Source organism: Mytilus edulis, chromosome 1 (assembly GCF_963676685.1).
Source record: "Mytilus edulis chromosome 1, xbMytEdul2.2, whole genome shotgun sequence".
Lineage (NCBI taxonomy): Eukaryota > Metazoa > Mollusca > Bivalvia > Mytilida > Mytilidae > Mytilus > Mytilus edulis.
The window spans coordinates 76,989,784-77,009,926 of NC_092344.1; the positions used below are offsets into that span (position 1 = coordinate 76,989,784).

At 31.8% G+C, this 20,143-nt stretch overlaps 1 protein-coding gene across 2 annotated transcripts; it reads left to right on the plus strand.

Moving 5' to 3' along the window:
• The first annotated feature begins 3,488 nt into the window (after positions 1–3,488).
• Positions 3,489–19,447, plus strand: LOC139490412 (low-density lipoprotein receptor-related protein 5-like). Of its 2 annotated transcripts, XM_071277220.1 has the most exons (7): positions 3,489–3,649; positions 4,329–4,500; positions 10,100–10,315; positions 11,799–11,908; positions 13,999–14,247; positions 16,819–18,709; positions 19,205–19,447. In XM_071277220.1, exons 1-6 carry the CDS (start codon positions 3,595–3,597, stop codon positions 16,821–16,823), a joined length of 807 nt encoding a protein of 268 aa, XP_071133321.1. In that variant the 5' UTR covers positions 3,489–3,594; the 3' UTR covers positions 16,824–18,709; positions 19,205–19,447. The 2 variants fall into 2 exon arrangements, with proteins under 2 accessions (XP_071133321.1, XP_071133316.1); XM_071277215.1 differs by having other exon boundaries at positions 3,493–3,649; positions 13,999–18,709.
• Positions 19,448–20,143: the final 696 nt, after the last annotated feature.

Genomic DNA, 20,143 nt, shown 5'->3' on the forward strand with positions numbered 1-20,143 from the left:
GTTCTGAAATGCCAAATGCATATTCACAGAGGTATTTTAATCAACTTATCGAGGATATTTAATCAATCTACCGTTCAAAACCTTATATCTCATATTTTGATAACACAAAACCAAATATTATATCGTACACATACAAACAAAACAGCAGAAGTTTACCTTTTAATTATACGTCGGTAACCTCAATGTAGAAAATAATACTCCTTTAACTTGAAACTGTGAGTCGTCGTAGTTTAGATATGATCCCTATGGCCATGTTATTACGGGGGACCTCAATATCGTGCAGGACAGAGAGGTCCTTCATCCTTCACCTTGTTACCTTTCCTCGACAGTTTTAATCTAGCGTCGTAATACAGTACATGATATATAAGGCATGAACATGGTGTTATTACAGATCAGCTGAATTACCTATGATAAAGGACTCTACAAAGTAATGCAGGATACAGTCACATAAATAACTATATTCATCAGTACGTCTGAACCAGTAACAACTCTACAACATATTTATCTATCGGCAGTGATACATCGTTTATATATATATTAAATATCTAATTGGGCTCATAATGCTCAATCAATACTTGTCTATGTATCGTTTTGTTACTGTTGTTTCGTCTTTTCGACGTTTTTCTTATACCTTTTCAAGGTGAAGGACGACATGTATGATTTTTGTATAGAAATCCCATTTACGATACATGTATAACTGTTACTAAATTTTATCAACGATATGTATAAATATAAATTAACGTACAGACATGCATCCTGTGCGTTTGGATAATATTGTGTTGTCTTTTTCATTGGACTTGCGGCTTTTCATTGCCCCCTTGGTGTCTTCCTTCTTAATTATCTAACCTATACGTGTGAGGTTAATACATTCACTGCCATTTAAGCTATGATTGTGAGCGTTGTGTCAAAAAATTAGATCATACATAAATAAAATGAAAGTGAAGTGTTTTATTCATTTTATTTTGTGGTTTGTGTCAGTAAAACCGGTTCCAACCCAATAATTTTACAAAATCGGGACTTTGACAATACATGAGTTCCATTAATATTGTGTACATCGTCCATTCTCTAAACAGATGGCAGTATAAGAATATAATTTTTTTTTAACAATACTTCTTCACCAAAACTAATACGGAATGCGTACACAATACATCCATACAACGCGCGTATATTTGAGACTCAATGAGGGGCCTAATTTTAATTCAAAATGCATGCATGTATTTAGGCAAACTAAGAAATAATCATTAATATATGAACAACAATACAAATGAGAAATCTCATCTTACTTCAAGTATTGGATCAAGTGCTACATTTAGTTTGTACTAATCCAATAAATTAGTACAGTCGAGTATGGTAAAGAATGTGGTCAAGTTATGGCTAGTAAAATTGAGCCTTATTCAGATTTGTAGTGTGAGTTTCAGTACAGTAGCAAGCTACTTATAGACATCTTGTGGAAGATCTTTTTATCAAATTCGTTATTTTAATTTAATTTTGGAACTGTTATATATAGACAAAAATAATCAATTATACAAGATTTACAAAAAATAGTTTGTTAAAAGCTCATCGGGCTTGTCATTAACGACGAAATGTTTTTTTTATGGTATCAAGTTGTTGTTTTTATTAAAGTGTTATTTTCAAAGATGCAAACCAGGTTTAATCGACATTAGTCTACATAAGATTATGCCCGTAACAAGTCAGGAATATATATTACAGTTGTTTTCCATTCGTCTGAAGTGTTTGAGCTTTTGATTATGACATTTGATAAGGTATTTTTCCGTTTGAATTTTCTCTGGAGTTCGGTATTTTGCAACTTCTGTGTACCTATTTGAAAACCTGACCAACAAACATAGAGACAATTGACATTTAAATTTTATGGGGAATCTAACAATAAAAATCTGTTCTTTGAGGCACAATTGAGTGGAATTTACCTGATCAACACAGCTTTCAATTATGATAAACAATATATTGTATATTTAATCAGTTTAGCAGTGAGCTAGGCATGTGCATATTGACTGTCCCTCTGGTATCTTTTGTCCCTCTTTAAAGTCAAGTACATCAACTTTTGCATCCAGTGTTGCATGCTACTGCCATATTAAGTAGAAAACGAGCATTTGCCACGTTCTGCTTTAAATCCAGTCAAAAAAAAAATATCCCTCGTAGGATAATTATTCTATACATATGTAATCACCATATAGGGAGTTTGTTCCCAAACTGTTTAAGGTAAGATTTCTGCTAACTGCAATTTATTCTCTTAATTATATCACATTTTTATATACATGTATTTTGTGAAGAAAAAAAACTTCTAATTCTCCCAAAAATCTCATGTATTTTAATTGTACATATAAGATCATTTTACATGTGCTGCCAAGGACAAACCAAACCTGTTTAAAGTAAAATGTGTGCTAACTGCAATTTATTCCTTCAATTATTCCTTATTTTTTCTATACATGTATTTTGTGAAAATTTATTTTTTTCAAATTTTTCATGTTTTTATCATTTGAAAACAACTTACATGAAATAATAAAATTGAGAAAGGTAATGGAGAATGTGTCAAAGCGACAACAACCCGACCATAGAGCAGACAACAGCCGAAGGTCACCAATGGGTCTTCAATGTAGTGAGAAACTCCCGGATCCGGAGGCGTCCTTCAGCTGGCCCCTTAAAAGAATGTATACTAGTACAGTGATAATGGACGTCATACTAATAGTTATCAAAAGTACCAGGATTATAATTTTATACGCCAGACGCGCGTTTCGTCAACATAAGACTTATCAGTGACGCTCAGATCAAAATAGTTAAAAAGCCAAACAAATAAAAAGTTGAAGAGCATTGAGGACCCAAAATGCCAAAAAGTTGTGCCAAATACGGCTAAGGTAATTTACTCCTGGGGTAAGAAAATCCTTAGTTTTTCGAAAAATTTTAAGGTTTTGTAAACAGAAAATTTATAAAAATTACCATATAATTGATATTCATGTCAACACCGAAGTGCTGACTACTGGGCTGGTGATAACTCCGAATTAAACACAAGCAACTAAAATCAAAAATCATACAAGACTAACAAAGGCCAGAGGTTCTTGACTCGGGACAGGCGCAAAATTGCGGTGGGGTTAAACATGTTTATGAGATCTCAACCCTCCCCTATACCTCTAGCAAATGTAGAAAAGTAAACGCATAACAATACGCACATTAAAATTCAGTTGAATATAAGTCCGAGTCCGATGTCAGAAGATGTAACAAATGAAAATAAATAAAATTACAATAATACATAAATAACAACAGACTACTAGTAGTTAACTGACATGCCACCTCCAGACCTCAATTTAACTGATTGAAAGATTATGTCTTTATCATATGAATATCAGGCACAATCCCGCCCGTTAGGGGTTTAGTTTCATACAATCCTACATCAAAGAAACTTGTATTTAAAACGTAAATCAATCTGCAGATTTTAAATATAACAATAAAGTTTATCGTTTGTGTGTTTTCCCACACACTCAGTCATTTTAATTGTTCATATAAATCATTTCACCTGTGACGCGAAGAAGTAACAAAAGAACTTGTACAAATACTTCCTGTGCGTCGTCGATCGTCAGAAGTATGGGTGTATCATTTTTGTTTATCTCATGTTTAGCATATTGTTTTACATCTATAAGTAAGTATTTACAAGAGTTCTAGATACTGGAATATGAAAATTTCACAATGTTATTCAACATTATGATGTTCAATAACAGCACAAAACCATTGTAAATACACTTAACGTTGGTTACTTTCATTTTCAGAGTTATATTTTCTTGTTTATTTTAATCATTGTAATCATTTTGTCAATTACTGTAGAGTGTATATCTTAGATGAGCTTTTTCATCAACAGCATATTTTGTCGAGTTCAGGGCACGGATATTTGAATAAACAGTTTATATTCAAATTGCTATTTATCATGGTCATAGCCTACTGGCCATCTTTTTTTCATATGAATCAGAATGCATACACAACTTTATTAACTCAAGATAAACATTATAATATTGACTTATGTCACGTTTAGTGATATAAATGATGTCTTGTCAATCAATTACCAAATAGCTCAGGGGATGCTTGCTTCTAATTTATTCTAGGAAAACAAAACAGTATAGACACAACTTAAACTGGAACGTCTTCTTCGTGTCGTGGTCATCTGTCTTAGAATCAGATTGACGACTCAGTGATCTATGACCGAAAAAAACGTTGATAGTAAAAAAAACATAACATTTGTTACATTTGTGAAATGCGCATCTGGCGCAGAAAAATTAGTATCGTTAATGTTATTGGTAATTGATATACTAAATGATTTGTTCCAGGCTTCCAACAGAAGGTTTTGTTTACAACAAAATTCACCATTATGGAGCTTGATTTTAAAACCAGCAATTCAACTCTACTTGTTCGACAGAATGCTGAAATGTTTTCTATGGATTATGATTACAAAAATAAGTTCATTTACTTTCCCAGATATCATCATAATGATATAATGCGGTATGTGTATTTTACTATACAGAATTCTTATATGATGAGGTAAGCTACAAATGCCTGAATGTGATTGGTCAGTTAAAATTTTCCGGCACTTCGAACAACCATGTTGTCCGAAATACTTTCGTTCCATACATTTATGTCAACACCGTTTCAATTCATTGTGATATATTCATGCACGATGTACCTTACTGACTTGAAGCCTTGGAAACGGCCATGGTTTGCTAAAAGAGACCTGCATAGAATTACGATAAAAAACCGAGAGGTGCAATTTTATATGGTTAAGGGTCAAAGAAGTTTTCAATAAATTCCACAAAAAAATTAAAGAGGAATAATGAATGCAAAAAGGCTAACCCTAGACAAAGCAGTGACATGATCTTTGATATGTTCCACATACTGCCGATTCAAAAACAATAATTGAATTATTCTGAATGTCCTTATATGCTAAATATTACAAAAATGATATTGAAGAATTGATATGGTGTTCAGAAGTATATACACATTTGAACTGTGGTATCTAGATATTATCAAGTCCATGTCATGCCACTGTAGTATTTAGATATTGTCAAGTCCATGTCATGTCACTGTAGTATCTAAATATTATCAAGTCCATGTCATGCCACTGTAGTATTATAAAGTCAATATCATGCCACTGTAGTATCAACATATTATGTAGTCTATGTTATGCCACTGTAGTAATTAGATATTATCAAGTCCATTTCATGCCACTGTAGTATCTAGATATTATCAAGTCCATGTCATGCCACTGTACTATCTAGATATTATCAAGTCCATGTTATACCACTGTAGTATCTAGATATTATCAAGTCCATTTCATGCCATTGTAGTATTTAGATATTATATAGTCTTTGTTATGCCACTGTAGTAACTAAATATAATCAAGTCCATGTCATGCCACTGTAGTATCTAGATTTTATCAAGTCCATATCATGCCGCTGTAGTATTTAGATACTATCAAGTCCATGTCATGCCACTGTAGTATCTAGATATTATATAGTCTATGTTATGCCACTGTAGTATTTAGATATTATATAGTCTATGTTATGCCACTGTTGTATATAGATATTATCAAGTCCATGTCATGCCACTGCAGTATCTAGATATTAGCAAGTCCATGTCATGCCACTGTAGTATCTAGATATTATATAGTCTATGTTATGCCACTGTAGTATCTAGATATTATCAAGTCAATGTTATACCACTGTAGTATCTAGATGTTAGCAAGTCCATGTCATGCCACTGTAGTATCTAGATATTATCAAATCCAAATTATGCTACTGTAGAATCTAGATATAATCAAGTCAATGTCATGCCACTGTAGTATTTAGATATTAACAAGTACCTGTCATGCCAAAATCTTTGGTATGAAGATGTGCAGTAGTTATAATTGGATTAAGAAAAAAGTTGATTTCAACTTTATTCAAAAACTTTATTTGATTTTCAACATGTTTTATATAACTAAGCATGCATTACTATTCCTTCAATTAAACTAATGGATCAACATCCTGTCGATTCTTAAGTCTCGACAATCTGTTCATCAGTTTTTACTCTAAATCCGTACATGTGTATTAGTTGATATTTAAGTCTGGAAGAACATGACTCATTTATTAGTCGGAAATGTGATTATAGCCTTCAATAGTTTTAGATCGGTACTCGAAACGTTTATCTTTTTGTTATCTTTTGTGTGTGCGTTACACTGCTTTAATGAGTCAAACATGTAAATAAAAAATGGCGTACTCCAATGTAAATTTTAAAAGGAGAAAGTCCATAAAAACTGACAAAATCAAACGTTTCACTTTATTAACCAACCAAACGAATCGGAAACAACTGTCATATTCCTTGGTATAGACGTTTTCTGAAGAAAATTGTGGATAAAACCTGGTTTTAAAGAGAGCTTAACCTCCCTCTTGTGTGCCAGCTGTTTACAGTTCCGTTTTATTGACACAATTGGGTGAGCAACCAAAATAGAAATTAATTGGTTAATATGACAATAATAAACGACTGATTTTTCTATTTTTGTCTTATGTTGTGTTGGTAAATTAATGACTCATGTTAAGATGAGAGTTGCACACTAGCATACCAATAATTATCACAATATTTTATCTGCTATCTAGTTAAAGGCAACAGTAAAATATATTGGTTGAATCCATTCTGGAGACACAAATCGAGGTAAATTGCTAAACATGTAAGAGAATGCAAAAGGAGTGCTTCGTCGACTCAGTAAACACCTCCTTGAATGCACTCAATAACTGTAATGCAAATATGACAGTCATGTATACAATACAACCGCTAAATCTAACCATTGATTCGAGCTTCTCTGTTGAGTCTATTGTAGATGAAACGCCCGTCTGACATGTCTGAAGTGAAACATTATAGATGAACTTAGCTGTATTTGGCAAAAATTTTTATAAATTTATGGACCTCATTGCTCTTCAAAGCTTTACTGTAATTGGACTTTTTAACTTTTTATATGGAATTCATTCTAGCATCATATAAAGGCATACAATATTCCTTAAAAATTGTACATTATTATACATTGTTTTGGCCTAAAAACGGTTTTGATTGAGCGCCATTGAAGGATCCCAAGTAGACACAAAGCGTGTTCCAAACTATAAGCCTGGTACAATTGATTAATTTTTTCATCAAAAGGTCAATGAAATGTTAGATTACAAATTTTCTGAAAATGAATTATTATGTAAAATTAGAATATATTTTCTGGATCAATATTAATATGATTTAAAATTAAGATTTCATTTTCAACATCTTAGACATATCCGTCACTATTTGAAACTGTATTCACTTTTGTATTCAATGAACATTGTCTCAGTTAATCATCTATTAAAAATGCTCATATATGCCAACTTATCATCTTCTGCAAAGGAGACAAGTTTCACTTCTTTGTTTAGGTAATGCATTAAATGCTTTCGTTATCAGATTCAACACTTTCTGTTGATCATTCAGATATCTATGAAAGTAATGATCATACAGGCTTAATACAAGAATAACATTTTGTATTTCTATCTTGCAGTCATATTTGAAGTATAAATCGTCTTTCACATCATATCAAAGACAAAATACACTGTATATTACAACTTCTATTCTTGTTTATGCTTTACCGATTTAACACATAAAGAAGTGTAATTGATGGAGAATTCAAATTCATGTTCTTTACACCAGATGAACAACAGGCGTCTAACTATAAAATCGACGCGGATGATACCAAAGAGATATCTTAAGTCGAGGACAAACTGAAAACGCCATGGTAATAAATAACAAAAGACCAAAGAACAGTATACAAAACACAACAAAACAAAATAATGACTGAGCAATACAAAACCCTGCTTAACACCTGAATTAATTTCTAGTGCTCCAAAATGGGTAAGCAAATAACGCTACAAATAACAGGTAGAAAACAATACCCTTCTGTTGCTTTTGTGATTACGAACAAGGAAAGAGGAAGGGATTATGGTTACAGCAAACGGAACATCTGTCAAAAACATCTGCTGTAACAGTCAAATAACTCATATGTTTTTCGAAGGAATGACTTCAATTTTACTACTTTGAACACTTGTTTTAATAAATTCCTTGTAAGCATCAACCCGCTATCAAGGAAACCATAATGTGATACGCAAGCTCTGCAATATCATGTTATTCTAAAATACTGGGAAATTTCTAATCTGAGCACATGATAAACTGCAATGTATTTGTCTTAATACGGATTATCATCATCAAAAATTCAAGTTCTTTTGAATAAAACTTGGATTTTATCCAAAGAGGCTAAGTGTTTCTGTACACTGTTCTATGGAACGCCACAACTGTCTTATGATAACGATAATCATATCATTAAGGGCAGAGATATAACACAAAGCAAATTTTCTATACTATAAAGACATTTGATTATACTACTAAAAAGTTAAATCACAAAAATACTGAACTTAGAGGAAGATCAATTGGGAAAGTCCATAATCACATGGCAAAATCAAATAACAAAACGCATCAAAAACGAATGGACAAAAAATGTCATATTCCTGACTTGGTACAGGCATTTTCAAATGTAGAAAATGGTGGATTAAACCTTGTTCTATAGCGCTAACCCTCTCACTTTAATGACAGTCTCATCAATTTCCGATATTTTTACATTGATGCGTTAAATAAACAGACACAATAAATATAATAGTCAAAATATGGGTACATCAGTCATCATCGTTTAACAATTCCAAAAGGAACAATCCAACAGAAATTATTTAGAAACTAAGGTTTCAACTCTGTCAATTTGCTATATCACTAAGATAAATTCATATAATATAAAGACATTTTGATATAAAAAAAATTGAAAACAACACGTTTAATAATTTCTTGCGTTTTTCTGGATATACCTTTATTAGCAGGAACGCTCAAAGCCAAACATTTGAAATCCAAAAATGTATAAGTACCGAAACCGTTGAAGAGCTATATGTCAAAAATACCTAAAAGTAAATAGACAAATTCATCTAAAGCCAACTTTGCCTGAGGGAGTTGAAACCTTAGTTTCTAAATAATTTCAAACTTTAGTTATAAACGGACAATTTTAGTAAAGTTTGTTAAATCTGCCTGAGAGAGATATAATATGAAGCTACATTTTCATGCTATTCTGTCATTTAACAATGTCATGAAGATATTCTTTTATACTAAGACAACTTGATATAATATGGAGCTACCTTTTCATACTATTTTGTCATTTTACTATATTGTTATGTGATATTGTTATATCATAACGATACATTTTATACTGTAATGATATTGTAACTATAATATTAATTTAGTAGGCCTTATTTGTTTTGTGTGATCTAATGATATGTTTACATAATATAAATGATATTGTAACTGTGCAGTTTAGAAATCACTAGAACAGTTTTAGAGACGTATGGAATCATTAAAACTTTCTATTTGACTTACATAACGATTCCAGAATGATAATAATAAAAGATGCGTAATTTAAACTTATTATAATTACATTGTTCTAGAAGATTCCGTTCTACAGTATTCTAGGAGTGTCCTTTCTAATAGTATCAACAGTTGGATTGGCACCTTTATTTACGAACAACATCATACTACATTGTGACCTATTGAACTTAATATTCTGATCGGATTACCAAGAAGATTTCCGGATAAAGAAAAAAACTGACGCTTTTATAACTCCTCTTTTTTCGTTCTAATGAAGTGGAGAAAAATTTACAAACTTGTTCAAAATACTAACGAGAACATTAAAAAAAAATAATAAGTTTATCTTAAATGCAACACTAATTTTTTTTTAAATTATTTCTCTCCATGTTAATCACGTGCCATGCGGAAAAGAAATCGAAACATAAATAGGAAAAGAAATAAGGGTAATTGTACGTAGTTTTCAGTTAAGATACGTGTATGGTTAGTTATCACACCAAACAGAACAGATTTATATGCACTAGATGAGCAATTCGACAATTAGTGTCTTTTCAATGTTTGAAAACACAACTAACTTGGATTTTTGAAGAGCTGATATAATCGAGTGTTTTTAGAAATGAACAAAATGTCCTTCATACAAGAATTATCACGTCTTTTTATTTAGATTTACTTATCCCTCAACAAATATAACATTGGAAACTGTTCTAAAGACAGGCACAAATCCATCCGGGCTAGCAATTGATTCCAAGTTTGACCATATTTACTGGACAGAAATTGGGACTAGTAGTATTGTCAGGTGCAATCTAAATGGAACATATAGATATACTTTTCCAGAGACTATAAGAAATCCTTTCGTTATTCGACTGGATCTAGCTAACAGGTACGTTGTTTAATTTATAAGAAGTTGTCTCAAAATACTGAACAACAATTTGATTTCTCTTGTTTTAAATTTTGTTTAAAATTGTTTTCTGCGGATATATGTTTATCTCTATAGCTAAATAAAAAGAATCGCACGAAACCAAGAGAACACCAAAAACAAATGAGTCGAGATAACTGATCACGTTTAAAAAAAAAGAAAAAGAAGAAAAGTAAACTGAAAGACACACCAGTCTTTACAATGCTTAACAAAAAACTAAAGACTGAGCAACACGAACCTCAAAGAAAATGGGGGTTATCACAATCGAGGAAAAGAGGACGGGATTGTGTTCATCTGTGACAATTATATCTGAAACGTCAACCACCTCGTGGTGGCTGCCATAAAATTTTCGGAGAGTTGTCTTCATTTTTCCAAATGGGACCCTTGTTTCTATAAACACTACTATATTTCTGTTTTGGAGATTAAAGAAACGGTGATCTTGAGTTGATATATGATATCAAAATGTAACTAGTTTTGGAACTATTTTGACGCACAAATATATAACACTTATTGTGTATATCAAATTTACAATCTGAACCATCAGTTGCATAAATTTAAAACAAACACCTAATCAAAACGAAAAACGACGAACAGCAACCCAAAAGGCTCTATTAGGAAACACGAAATTGAACATGAATATAAATTCCACAAATACACGATGGTAAACCGATTTTTAACTGTACTAACCGGCGTGTTTTTTGTTGAAAAGGAGTTTCTAGTGGTTGATTGTTGGTCCCATATACTGTATTTGTAGATTTGTTCTGCTGCTACAACGGCTAAACTGTCAACAATGGTTGTGTATGAACAAGTTAAATCAATTCATTGTCAATCTGTTCTTTTACTTCAATGCTGGTGCAATGATAATTTAATATAAAAATTGTACAATATTGTTTCTTTCATTTGGAGATAACACATTACGATTAAGTCCAAAATATCGGTAGGCTGAATAAAGGCGATGCATCGTTGCCATCATGATAGTAATCTGATGGTAAGGTGTTTGTTGAATTTGGAGATAATGGGTAACATATATTTAATAAGACACAATGTTTCGAGTGACATTTGTAGGTCCATTTAAGTTTTCGTTAGTATTTTTGTTATTTCATAAATGAATGTTCAAGTGGCATATGCTTTCACATCTATCAGCAGTGTTATCCTCCTATTTGTAGTTTAAAGAGGATACACATACTAAGTGTCAATCCAACAAAAGCAAATATTGATCCTAGATAGTTCTTGTTGATCGTGTGTTTGCAGTGACCAATCATGTTGTTCATGGCCTGTTAATTGGTTGATTAGTAGCATTTGGTGACGTCATAATAGGCGAATAGTGACGGGGTTACGGCAACAAAATTAAATTATTACAACGATTTAACTGCTCCTTTTTTAGATGTTTGTTTTCATCCAATATATCGAAGCAAACGTGTTGATCTGTAATATTTGTTTCTTTCAGGCTGATATACTACGTTGAACGACGTGATGGAATAATAAAATCATCATTCAATTTATCTGAAAAACTAAAAATAGTGACCTTAAATGAGCGTGTTGACTGTATGGATTTAGGTATGTCTAGGAAAAAGAAAGGAAAGAGAACAAAAAGGACAAATCAAGAAAAAGGAAAGAAAAAAACATTCTGACAAGCAATACACCATATCATTTTATATTTATTTAATATTATTCAACTAAAAACAAAAGATTAATTAAAATATATCGTTTATGTCGCATTACCTGCAATATAAATCAAATACACAGGTAATAAACACAATGTTATATTGAAAACCAGAGCACTAACAGTGTCAGTGTATAAACCAGTCAAATTAAGTCAAACAATTTCACAAAAAGGGCTTCCTTGAGTCAGATGAGTCAAACATATTCGTTTCACTTTGAAAAAAAAACCTCCGTGTTGAAGTCCTCACTGTGTTTTTGAGATAAGCAATAAAATATTGGATGGGTAACCCATATGCTTCGTTTTTATTTTCTTTTAATATGATTACTAGGCTATAGGATATCTTATACAGAAATGTATATGTGGCAAAAATTTGTTTTAGGGTCTGTATCTTACATTCATTTTAGCAAATAATGTTTGTAAAATTGTTATTTGTCAGTTTTGACACTTTTGCTATGGTAATAATTTCACAATAAATACATGTACATATTCTTACAATAGTACCAGTGGATTTGATTGGATAATCCTTCTAACTATGTAAGAATCTGTTTCTCTTATGAATATCAAATAATTTTTCATTCAAGACTTGTTAGTACATTTTGATTTATTTAGTGTGGTGATACAGGGTATGACCCGTAAAATCATCCAATCAACCCCTGGGATCATCGGCAACCACATGTTGATTAAAGTTTTTTATACAATGGTTCCTAAAAGGGTTGAATTGCCACATAATTAGATAAATATATATATATAGGTATCCCACCTTTGATTTCCAAATCCGTATACTTAATGTTATTTAAATTTTCGTTTATCAAAATAACATAGGACGACATAGTTTTAAGTACTTATTTTTCAAGGTCACGTACGATATTATTGTCCTTACAATTTATAAACGCGATAGAAATAAATAAATGTTGTAATTTCTGATATCTTTGTTTACAATGTTATTACAAACACACTCTCATATACAATCACAAAATAGGTGTATTCATCAAATATCGTTTGCATATCTTTTGCTCATAATGTACGTATTACAAGAGAAGTCTACCTTGTCGACACTACAGGTCTTCCTCTGTTTTTTCTTTGTTGCTTTGTTTATATGCAATTTTGTTTTTCTTTGTTGATATATATTTTTTTTGTAGGGATTAAGATTATAACACAATGTTGACTACTGTACCACTATTTCCGACATTTTTACATATTATGTCTGTTTGTTTTGTTCACACATTATTATCAATATAATAGAATTCTATGAGACTGTCATACAAGTTGGGTTTAGCTAGCTATAAAACTAGATTAAATCCACCATTTTCTACATAAGGAAATGCCTGTACCAAGTCAGGAATATGACAGTTGTTTTCCATTCGTGTGATGTGTTTGAGCTTATGATTTTGCCATTTGATTAGGGACTTTCCGATTTGAATTTTCCTTGGAGTTCGATTATTTTCCTTATTTTACCTTTTTCATATTACTTATGCAGGTGTCCGATGTTGCTAGGGATGTTCCAAATAGAGCGAAAGGTTAAGAACATTAATGTTTTGTTTTTATTATTGATGCTAGTTACTCTCTTATGATGGTTTGGTTTTACTTTTTCTTTCTATTGCATTCTCACTTACCTCGAACACTTGCCTCGATGGTTTATCTTTTTGTTTGTTCATCTGTCATGGCGTTCGGCTCCCTTAATCTTGTTTATCTGTTCAGTTGCCTCAATGTTTTTATTTTCCTTGTGTGTCTGTTCACCTGACCCAATGTTTTGTCTTCTATATCTTATATAAATTGAAGTACGTGTAGTCGTTTACCTTTTAACCTGTTGTTTTGATGTTTTAGTGAATTAAAGTATGTACTACTTTCCTGTCTTGCGTCCCGGATTTTTCCCGTTACATGGTTTATTTGTTCTTATCTTATGATGTGTCGACTACATTGTTCTACCATCTTTTTTCATTAGCCTCTGTTTATGTTTATCCATTTTTTTTTTAAATAATTTTAGATATTGATGAGGAAAGATTATACTGGATAACTTACGACAAAGGAGAACTGAAATCGGCAAGTAGTAGAGGAAATGATGTTCAACAGGTCATTTCAACTAACTCAAACATTAACAACTATGCTCTCCGTGTTCACCGTAGCTACATCCTCTACGGCAGTGACACAAAATTAATGAAGTTAAATAAAAAACCAGGATCTATACCAACTGAACTTTACAACGACAAAAACGCGATTAACAGTATTTACGTAGGTAAGAAGAGTTTCGTGTTTATTTGATGGTGTTTAATGCCATTTTCAACAATTTTCGGTTGATCATGGCGGTCAGTTGTAAAGGATGGGGGAAACCAGGGTATCAAAAGAAACAACGACCGTCGTCAGAAAAACTGGCCATTCTTGTCAGTTAAGGTCAACCACTCCTCGCCAAAAGTGGGGTTGGGAATCATAACTTCATTTTTACAAGGTAATGATTGAAGCCATTTCAAAATAATTTTACTCTAATGTACAATGTTATAGAATAGAGAAAGAAACGGGGTATGTGTCAAAGAGACAGCAACTCGACCAAAGAGCAGAAAACCGCAGAATGCCACCAAGAAGTCTTCAACGCAGAGAGAACATCCCGCACTCGGGACGGCTTCAGCTGGCCCCTCAACAATATTCATTTATACTAGTTCAGCTAAATGGACGCCATGAAGTATTTTTAACGTGTTTTGACAATTTCTCTTATTTAATTCTACATGTTGGGTATCAACCAGAAAGAGTTCGAATTCTTTAAATTTATAAATGTATTATATTTCAACAAACGAGTATCATAACAAAATTTCTGTTTACGTCTTCCTCAATTGAATACAATATATGTATAACTTTCAACATGGTTGAGACATCGTACAATTTGTCACATATACATATGCACATCACGCAATTATTATTTAACCATTTGCTGCGAATAGTTTCTTTTGGGGGTATCTCATGGTATGACTCAATATCGACGTCAAAAGAAAAAAAATGTATGTTCCTTAATAGCTCCTTTAAGCAAGATTTAAGGAGCCGAAAAGGACCAAATCCTGACCTACAGAAACATTGACATACACCGAAGAAAAAGTACGTGATGAACAGTTGATTAGTACTACTGTTAATCTATTAACAGTAGTTATATATACAAACAGAAGAACAAAAATAACCAAGACACAAACAAATGTGAATACATTTTAAATAAATGAAGGATAAGAAAGCATAATATAATATTTGCAGTGCCGATGCACAAAATTTATTGCATTTTCAGTTCATAGGGTTGTTGCTAAGATAATCATTTACGAATTCTAATCCTAGATAATTTTGGTGCATCTGTGATTTTATCTTGTTCTATTTAGATATGAGAAAAAGACACTAAAAACATAATTTAAAAGAAAAGCTCTAAATATATGATGATTTAAGATCACACGAGTACATCTTTTGGGACATTTAAACTCACTCTAAGTTTTTAGTGTATTGATTTTATCGTTAAATGCATTATTATCAACGAGAGAAGAGGAAAACAAAAATAACTTAGACTATCAAATCCATTAACCTGTTTTTGTCTTAAGTTATTATTAGATGTCAATCACTTATATAATACATAAAAAGTGTGTATTGAAGTGATGTTATATTACATTGGTATATAGCATGTATAATTATTTTTCATGTTTCAAAATTTTGAATGTGTATGTCTGTTGATTTTTATTTAGTATATAATAACACAGCTTTTATTAAGTTGCATAATTGCATACCACTTTCCTGCTTGCTACGCTCTCTCAATGATACTGTACATTTAACATTGCCTCTATCGGCATGATCGCCAAATCTCTTTAGCCATGCTGCTGTGCTTTATTACTTTGTTTTTGTTTCACAATCTTCTTTTAATGTTGAATTTGAACGAATTCATTTATTTATTACATTGCGTTTAATATTACGTTTTAATTTAAGTTAAGTTGTATAAAATTGCAAATGTTAGTGATTAGTTTTAACTCTTGATGCCTATTTCTGCTGATTTTAGATTTAAGTTGAACATTTTATTATTATTAAAATGAAAATGTTTTATCTATTTTTTATTATTGTCATGATAAGAAATCGAAAATGTACTGTTCATTAAAATCCGTTTTGTTATATTTGATATTAATGTTGCTGATTTGTTCCTTACTATTTCTTCTAAGTTGGGTATATAGCTTTATATTGGTTTTCTTAATACGTAAATACTATATGAGACTTTTTACAATGCCATAAGTAGTTCGTGTCTCTTACCCGTCTATAGAGATATTCAAAAACAACTTTCCACATTGAAGTAGTATTATAACTGTATCATACCGGAACATAGACAACAGCCGAAGGCCACCAATGGGTCTTCAATGTAGCGAGAAACTCCCGAACACGGAGGCGGCCTTACGCTGGCCCCTTAAAAATTATGTATATTATATCAGTGATAATGGACGTCATACTAATCTCCGAATTATATACAACATAGTTCGTTTCTGTGTGTGGTACATTTTAGTGATGTGTCGTTGTTCTCCTCTTATATTTGATTTGTTTCCCTCAGTTTTTGTTTGTAACCCGGATTTGTTTTTTTCTCAATCGATTTATGAATTTCGAACAGCGGTATACTACTGTTGACTTTATTTCGAAATTTGATATATCTAATAATAGAGACGAGAATTAAAATTTCAACAAAATACAACGGTGTATTATCAAATACAGAAAACACACAAATTACGTTATTTATAATAAGCTGAAATATCAGATGTATCTCGCATATATGTGATACATCAATTATGTTATGTTGATTTATTTTTAGATTAACAGTATCATGGTCAACAGGAGATATTACAATGCTAACCCTTGGTTATTGCCTATTTAAAAACGTTGCTAGTGCACGTCTGAAAAATCAAATTTTCGACTCTTTTTACGTCCATTCTATACAATTCTGTAATTGATTGTATCGCTAGAAGAATAATAAATGCTTCATATGTCATTTTTGTATATTCATATGCAGTTCAACTAGATTTAAATGCAAACAATATTCATCAAATTTCGCAATACCGCCTAAGTACAAGGTATTTATAATTAATATTTGAGCTCAACGTTTCATTATAGGTTAAAACTGAAATGGAAAAAAAACGTTATTTGGAAAGTAACTTGCATGTATTTTATGCTGCTGTCTGCTTGGAATACATTCCCTTTTCATTTGTATTGAGACGCCGAATGCAAGCGGATTTTGAAAATTGAACATGAAGAAAAGAAGAAAACATTTATCAAAATATCGATTAATAACTCGACTATACAACATAAAACACATAATCAATATACAGAGAATTTGATTATCAACCACAAATTCAAACCAACATGTGGTCAAGAGAAAAAAAAAGAAAAATGTTAATACGAAATCCTATATATATCGAAATAAAAGTGATGTTCTGAAATGTATACTTCATTATACTAGGACGATAAAAGAGGGACGAAAGATACCAAAGGGACAGTCAAACTCATAAATCGAAAAAAAAACTGACAACGCCATGGCTAAAAATGAAAAAGACAAACAGACATACAATAGTACACATGCCACAACATAGAAAACTAAAGAATAAGCAACACGAACCCCACCAAAAAATTAGGGGTGATCTCAGGTGGTCCGGAAGGGTAAGCAGATCCTGCTCCACATGTGGCAACCGTGGATTATCAGGCCTAGTTTTAATACCCTAATTCGATAATCAAAAAGTACCATCAATTGAATATTTTCATAATTTTCACAACATATTAATCTTTCCGATTTTCTTATGATTTTAGTTTATTGTTTTTGGTATGTATATATGTTTTAAATGTTAATACTGTATTTAGTTTAGTGTTTTTGGTATGTATATATTTTTTAAATGTTAATACTGTATTTTTTTAACCAGTTACCATAAAGAAATAATTCCATGTGACAACTCTCAGCTAGACGTATAAAAAAGAAACTATATGCCTTAAAAAATGAGTAACAAATACCGTTTAGCACGCTATAAAAGGTTCACTAAATGAAATATGCAAAACTATTCAAAAGAGAAAACTAACGCTGATTTATGTACAGAACAATAAGTGGAAAACAAATATGCAGTACAGCTACAAACTGCAATTCGGGCTCCTGACTTTGGTCAGGCACATACATCTTGTAGCAGGATTAAACATTTTTGCGCGCGCCGAATCCTCTTTTGGACAGTTATGAAACAACAGAACATACGAACAAACTATAAACAAATATTCACCATTATAGATTAATATATCTTAACAAAAAAAAATATAATAAATTTTGTGTCCTCAATTTCGTACTTGATTTGGTCTTTTTTCATTGTTGAGGCTTGTATAACCAAAACACGCAATCGGCGTACAAAATTCAAAGTCTGGTATCTTATGATTTGGTTAGGTGGTTTTTTTTATCATTGTATCGGTACTGATATCGGCAGCGAAACCTGAACTGTTTGTTTACGGACTTTAACAAAAACAAACACACAACCGGAGCTATATCGATTAAGAATATTTTATCTTTTAATGTGAAAGTTCTATTTACGACATATAAATGGAAGGTAGAGTCGGACATACCTTCCTATATTTATATCATTTCAGGTCAGTTAAGATCCAGCTATGTATCAAAACCTCTGTGGCATCTGTTACCTTGATAAAAGTCGATTTTGTATTAACATGATTAAAACAAGGTTAGTAATATGAACAATATTGTTTACTGCATACAAAATATTGAACAAGTATCGGAAGTGCGCTTATTTTGTCAAGGTCAACGATAAAACATTAAAACAAAACCAGCTTGAAACTAATCTAAAATGTTTCAAACGATTTCGCTATGCAGATAGTTTTTTAATTGTTTGTTGTGGTTAGAAAATCAATGCTGAAGGAATAGTCTTTTACGGTCATTGTAAAGCTTGATAATCACTTTCACTATATAATACTAGTTAATATGTAAAAAAAAATAAAACAGCACGTTCAATTTGATGCGTCCGAAGCGCTTTTCTGGATTTACCGGTATCAGGAACGCTCAATGCCAAATATTTTAAAGCGAAGGATGTAGAAGAACCGAAACAGTTGCAGAGCTATACGACCAAAAAGGATAAAAAAAAATAGCCAAATCCATCCAAGGCTAACTTTGTCTGAGGTAGTATAAATGGTAGTAATAATTTGTTATTTCTTACTTGCAGTTGCCTACATGTACATGAAAGATTGAAAAGATAGATGTAGTGATTTGTTTTTGATAGTGAACTCTCAAGTTAAAAGCAAACAAATGTGTTGCTAGACAGTCTGACAGTAAATAACATTTTTTTTCTTATTTTACCATAGTTTGTACTAAATGTAGTAAATTATATTCCTGGCACCTTTGATAACTATTGTACAAACCGTGTTCAATGAATTTATAAAATACTTGATGTCAGAGACAAAACAAATTTCGTTTTACTAGTTGAACCTTCTGTTTTTTACTTATAAATTATCCTTGCAGTAAACAAAGTTTCGTCGTAGGTATTTATGTGAGCCTGTATGGAATGTCAAATTCAGTTTAGAAGTCAGATTATGTATGCAGAGTTGACTGATGGTATCGGAATGTTAATGCAACATATAAGAGAAACGTTTCTCGTTGGTTCAAATTGTTTAAGAGTAGGGGATCATTGTTCAAGACCTCTAAGGACTTGTAATGGCCAATACATCGACCCTATTGGATCATCGGGATATCTGATACGAGTTTCAGATTGTGGCGAAGAAAAAAAACAGATACAAAAAAGATCAAAACATTTTATTTATAAATATTCATCAATCTACAAACAATTCTAACATTGACAAGAATAGTTAGATTGTCAAGTTAATCAGAGTTAAGCAAATACGATATGTAAATTTTCGAATTGTGTCTTATTCCTGGGTGTGACCCTTCGCAGTTTTTGGCACAACTTTTTGGAATTTTGGGTCCTTAATACTCTTCAACTTTGTACTTCTTTGGCTCTCTAACAGTTTTGATCTGAGCGTCACTGATGAGTCTTATGTAGAAGAAATGCGCGTCTGGCGTATCAAATTTTGTTACCTTTGATAACTATTCGTATTGCGATAGATGTTTGGATAAAAGGAGACTTGCATCCTTTCGACGTACCGTG